Raw genomic sequence first — 6,307 nt, 5'->3', positions numbered from 1 at the left:
ATTAAAGTTTTATGAGTTAGAAACCCGAAAGGATAAAATAGTCAAAGATTCAAAGTACAAATTTTTCATATAATGAAACTAATTCATAGTTTTTCTCTTTTTACTTGTAATATAAATGTAGTTTTTGATTGTTGTTCGTATTTTCTGTCTTTTAGGTGCCTTATTTTGCAGGCAAAAAGCCTTTTCCTGCCTTTTTTGGCTATTTTGTTTTGCCTTTTTTTGCCTTTTTTGCAACACCTAGTGCCTTTTCCTGCCTTTTTCGCTATTTTATTTTGCCTTTCCCAGCCTATTTCGTTATTTTATTTTGCCTTTTTTATAGGTTTTTAGGTCCTAAAAATCCGTTCCCTGCTTATTACTTAATTCCTGTTTGTATGAAATTTAATAAATAGGTAATTTTTTGAACTAAATATAACCGAAATGATTATCTTTAGATGATGACATACCAAATAGGATTGCATAAGCATGGAACCCCAAACCAATTTTTAAAGTTGTAGATAAGAAGATGGAGCTTAAAACCCAGTATGTTCCATTATTTTTGACTTTGGCTCTTGTGTAAATATACCGTGGAGAAAGAGTAAATTGAGTTGCGAAAATATTTACAAAAATGCTGCTTGTTCAGTGTGCATCTCAGCGGAAAGATAATAAAAAAGAGTCAAAGCAAATTCGAACATACGCACATATGTATATTATTTATTCATTATTACATATAATTTGTGGAAATACGTTGTTGGCTAGGTATAAAAGATCCGAGACCGACTGCATCAATCAACACTTTGTATCTCGCTTCGTAGTTAAGTTGAATAAGAACTGAACACCTTTTGCGGATAGCTCAAGTAATATGAAATTATTCATTCCATTACTGATCTACCTGATCAGTATCACGTCAGCCGAAGTGCTGGTTAATCTTGCCCAGCTGAAGGAGGAAAGCCTGGAATTCGATGAAAGCAACCTTGGAGGAAGCGGTAATTTTTTTTATCTCACAAAAATTTGTATATGTATACATATGCATACATACATATCGTCGTTAAAAGTACAAACAGCGCATCGTCATTCTGCAAAACCATTTTACCGACATTTTTTTGCCAAAAAATGGATTTGCTCACACAATCTTCCATTCAATCCATTCGTCCTGAAATATACCAACCAGCAATGTGATTTCCTTATAAAAAAGATAACCATTTTGAAACGTGGGTGTTTTTACTCTCTAGAAAATAATTTATGCAGCCNATGAAATTTAATAAATAGGTAATTTTTTGAACTAAATATAACCGAAATGATTATCTTTAGATGATGACATACCAAATAGGATTGCATAAGCATGGAACCCCAAACCAATTTTTAAAGTTGTAGATAAGAAGATGGAGCTTAAAACCCAGTATGTTCCATTATTTTTGACTTTGGCTCTTGTGTAAATATACCGTGGAGAAAGAGTAAATTGAGTTGCGAAAATATTTACAAAAATGCTGCTTGTTCAGTGTGCATCTCAGCGGAAAGATAATAAAAAAGAGTCAAAGCAAATTCGAACATACGCACATATGTATATTATTTATTCATTATTACATATAATTTGTGGAAATACGTTGTTGGCTAGGTATAAAAGATCCGAGACCGACTGCATCAATCAACACTTTGTATCTCGCTTCGTAGTTAAGTTGAATAAGAACTGAACACCTTTTGCGGATAGCTCAAGTAATATGAAATTATTCATTCCATTACTGATCTACCTGATCAGTATCACGTCAGCCGAAGTGCTGGTTAATCTTGCCCAGCTGAAGGAGGAAAGCCTGGAATTCGATGAAAGCAACCTTGGAGGAAGCGGTAATTTTTTTTATCTCACAAAAATTTGTATATGTATACATATGCATACATACATATCGTCGTTAAAAGTACAAACAGCGCATCGTCATTCTGCAAAACCATTTTACCGACATTTTTTTGCCAAAAAATGGATTTGCTCACACAATCTCGTGACACAATCCTTATCCATTCGTCCTGAAATATACCAACCAGCAATGTGATTTCCTTATAAAAAAGATAACCATTTTGAAACGTGGGTGTTTTTACTCTCTAGAAAATAATTTATGCAGCCTCACATACGCGGTTTGCATTTTTTTATACGCGGTTTGTACTTTAAACGACGATATTTATGTAGCTATGGAAGCGTATTATTTTTATCATATGTATGTATTCTCTTTAGCTACACACCACCTTTCGCAAATTAGTTATGAGGACCTAGTGAAACAGAAGTTCCTGTTGGACGTACTTCAGCATGTCAATGAGCCCATTGTGAACAAAGATTTTTTGCAGATTTTATCATCTCAATATGAACAGCTTATTAACGATGAGAATCTTTATAACGGGGTATACTCAATTTCACACGTTCTCTTAATTTGCGATAATACTTCTAAATTGTTTTTCCTAGGGTATCGATTATGTAATGGCTGAGGTGATAGAAATGAGTCGTAACAAACAATTGTTGGGCAAACAACAGATATTCACCATAGCCAAAGACGAACATATGCGCCAAATGGTTGGACTTTATCTCCTGTTAGTACGCTCCCGGGATTGGGCTACCCTGCAACAAAATATTCTTCACGCTCGCATTCATGTCAATGGAGTTCTCCTAGTAAACTCATTGCTTCTAGCAATCCGAGACCGAGACGATACTCAAAATTTGGTTGTGCCTGGCATACATGAAATTTTACCGAAGCTTTATATAGACGAGGATGTAATCAGTCGTGCTCAAGGCATCGATTTAAGCCAATTGGCTACTTCCCATGAACTCGCTACGGGAATTCGCCGCCCTAGAATTCTCGATATGATTCGATTCAATAAACTATTGCATAGCACAGCCAGTAGAGTAAGCTCGTTGGACCGAAGAGAACTGTGGATGCCGTGGCTAGAAATGCGATTGGAGATACAGGCTAGAAAAACGGGTGGCATTAATAGACCTACGCACGTATCGGTTCGTGATGAAGACCGTATTGTCTTGCCGGTAACTCAGCCGACCAATCTAGCTGGTGATCAAGGTGAGGCTCGTATCTTAACCGCAGATGCGGGTTTCCAATCTTTTATGCACAATTTTATGAATGATTTGTGCATATTTGAGTACGAGCAAAATATGCGATGGTCGGCCACAGGGTCAAATAAAGCTGATTTGACACGCGTTGGTTTGAAAATAAATAAAGGGGCGCCGCTGGAAAGAGACATTCGACTAAAAGACGTTCACATTGTAGGCGAGGACACGAGAGATGTCCATGCTGAGAATATTGATAAAGATAGCTTTATCCATGTTGACCGAGGCCGAGGTCTTCCCGATCGGTTTGTTGGCGCTGAGCTTCTCACAGCCACCGGTGATGAACGTTTGTTGTATGCTAGTCGCAACAGACAACATGCTGATGCTGATAGCAAAATGTATTCCAGAGATGAGGAAAATAATATTGACTTGGACACGAATACAGATTGGGACGACAACAGGGGTTGGAGTCGAGTTCAGTCCGATAATAATCAAGTCAATGTGCGTTCGCGTTTTTTGGATACCACTAAGAGGAAGAGTATAAGTGTGCATAATGAGTTCAAAAATTATAATCCAAACAATGTAAATGAAGATAGTCTGAATATGGATATTAACATGGGAATGCCAATTGATTTGAAGAAATTGCCAGTAGTTGATATCAACAATGAACGCCTGCTAAAAGTGGGCCGTCGAAGGATGAACCAGTTGAATTGGTCTATGAAGCAAAGCGGACAACGATGGAGGTCTGAAGCTGAGAAAAGGCACAGTCCAGAGGTAAACACCCACATGAGGACGAGCCAACCCAAGCTCAATTTAATTCATCAAAAAGATATTCACAATGTCATCGGCAATGGAAGGCTGGCGGAAAATCCAAGAATATGGACTACAGTTGCTCGTGGCATGGGAAACATTGGTATTCATGTAGGACCACAATTCGAAAGGCAGAATGGAACTAAGAGTGGAGAGAAACACCATGGTATGATAAATAACATAAGACGACCATATATTTACTGGGGCAACGACGATTACATTGGCATTCAAGACACTGGCAGCGACATTGGATCGGATACGTGGCACCAGCGGAGTCCTCGTAGCTTAACAGATGGTTCAGTTTTGAACCACAGACGTCGGTGGGAGCGGACACGTGGAGGAGAATTGATTTTGCACAACTTTCAGCAGTTGGTGGCTCGAATCACTTTAGAACGTACTTCACTGGGCCTAAGGGATTACCTCCAGTTACAGGAAAACACGGACTCTTCTCGCTTCAATACTCGTCGGAACCAAGTTCTGCTCGAAAAAGTAAATGAGGTTGAAAAGCGTTTGCAAGAGAAAATTGAGCAGGAATTGCTCCGCACCATTGGAACTGAGAAAATGCAGAATGTTCTTGGTAAAGGAAGTATAGATCACGTGATTGCCGACGTACTCATGGGTAAGGAAGGTGTTGATCAAGATGTGAACATCTTAAACATTTTGCGTGGAATCATCCTGCAGACAGAGGATGCTAATGGAGGCGTTCAAAAATTGGCGCATTTAACTATTAACGCAGGAGATCCATATGTATTGCACTTCCTTCGACGAATCGTGCACATCGCTGAGACGCAACGCCAACAGCAGCTAGGAGGTTACCGCAAGGAAGAAATTAAAATGAATGGCATTACCATCAATGAAGTTAAAGTTGACAAGCTGCGAACTTATATTGGTACCAGCGATACAGATCTAATCAATGCGCTCAATGATCTTCGGAGCGTAGAAGCATCACAGAAAATGGTAGTCGCCCGTCAACAACGTCTCAACCATAAAACTTTCACCGTAAAAATTGATGTTACCTCAGATCGCAATCAACGCGTTGTCGTTCGCACTCTCCTCGGACCAAAGATTGATGCCGCTGGCCGCGGTATGTCACTAAACGATCAACGCCAAAACTTCATCTTGTTGGACGCTTATATTGCTAATCTGCATACCGGACGCAACCAGATTAAACGAAAATCCCACGACATCAGCTGGACTAGTCGCGACACGACTCCATTTAGCGAAATTTACAAACGTGTAATGCAAGCACTCAACGGTCAAGTAGACGCCACGTTGGATCGGATACAAGGACAAAATTGCCGCTTCCCTCATCGGCTGCTGTTGCCACGTGGCAGAGTCGAGGGACTTCCAATGCAAATGCTTGTAGTAATCACACAGGGCGAAGACGTCGTGCATACAATGCAAGGGCTTGGGCTGGTCAATAGAGTGTGTACAATCGGAATGGGCACCGAGAATTTGGACCGCCTGCCGTTCGGCTTCCCATTAGATCGTCCCCTAGTTAACGAAGACCAGATAATTTCGCTGCCCAATGTACACTTAGCCGATGTACAGATCTATCACGATAATCAATTGAAAGTCTATGACTGGATAAATAATTTGCATTCTTGAAGAAATTATTTATTGTATCGGAGTCGAATGCATGTTCCGTATGTACAAACATAGAAACATATGCTACACCTTATAGACCTATAATTCTTTTAAAGCAGGTTTTATAAATAAATGCCCCGCTTCTAAGCATACTTGAAAACACTTTCTATTTATAAAATAAAAGCACTTTGCGTTGGCTAATGCAAAAATAGTATTGAAAAGCAAAAACTTTTTGTAAAGTAAAACTCTTAGTTTAGGTGGAAAAAACTAGATAGTAGAGCCCTACCCTCACATAGGCCAATAGTGGAGGTGTGATTAGATACGGAATTACTAATCCTTCTCAACCTATGTCGCGTGAGCTAATTAGGCAGTGGTTCGTAATAGTCGTTTTCTGTTAAAAGAGCGCCAAGAATCCTTGCTGTTTCAGAGAAGTTTTCCCCCTTCATTTGCTTATTAAGCTGTGTGATCCTTAATAATTGTTCAAGGGAGGCCATTGGCATACCTATCGTGTTCTTTCTGGGAAGGATGGAAGTGGTCGTACCTTTTCTTGTTGATTCGTCAACTTTGCAGTTCCTCTGAATACACCGGTGTCCAGGTATATACATTAGGGCGGGTCGAAAATCTAATTTTTCTCAGATCCCTTGGTAATAGTGAAAATATATTGTATCATGAAGTCAACAACAAGCCTGCAAAATATTAGTATTTTATTTTAGTTGTAAAAGCCCGCGCATCGACCGCAAAGTAACCCACAGCACACTAGTCGAATAAGACCAATTCTTGTTAAAAATTCTGGGATCGGCAAAATGGTTTGGTGCATATTATTAGCTAATGAATCCGTTTAAGCAAAAGATAAAGTCAAATTTCATTTCTCGCAGCCCTTTAGCTTATCGTTAA

The 6,307-nt window shown here is 39.2% G+C and overlaps 1 protein-coding gene across 2 annotated transcripts; it reads left to right on the top strand.

Moving 5' to 3' along the window:
* The first annotated feature begins 761 nt into the window (after window positions 1–761).
* Window positions 762–5,565, top strand: LOC108367323 (fat-body protein 1-like). Of its 2 annotated transcripts, none has more exons than XM_017621916.1 (3): window positions 762–962; window positions 2,198–2,361; window positions 2,423–5,565. In XM_017621916.1, the coding sequence occupies exons 1-3, from the start codon at window positions 839–841 to the stop codon at window positions 5,432–5,434; spliced, it is 3,300 nt and encodes a 1,099-aa protein (XP_017477405.1). In that variant the 5' UTR covers window positions 762–838; the 3' UTR covers window positions 5,435–5,565. The 2 variants fall into 2 exon arrangements, with proteins under 2 accessions (XP_017477405.1, XP_017477404.1); XM_017621915.1 differs by lacking the exon at window positions 762–962 and adding an exon at window positions 1,618–1,818.
* Window positions 5,566–6,307: the final 742 nt, after the last annotated feature.

Source organism: Rhagoletis zephyria, unplaced genomic scaffold (genome assembly GCF_001687245.7).
Source record: "Rhagoletis zephyria isolate East Lansing unplaced genomic scaffold, Rhagoletis_zephyria_1.1 Rzeph_scaffold_02641, whole genome shotgun sequence".
Lineage (NCBI taxonomy): Eukaryota > Metazoa > Arthropoda > Insecta > Diptera > Tephritidae > Rhagoletis > Rhagoletis zephyria.
The sequence above is the reverse complement of the archived record's forward strand: the minus strand, read 5'-3'. Positions and strand labels throughout refer to the sequence as shown.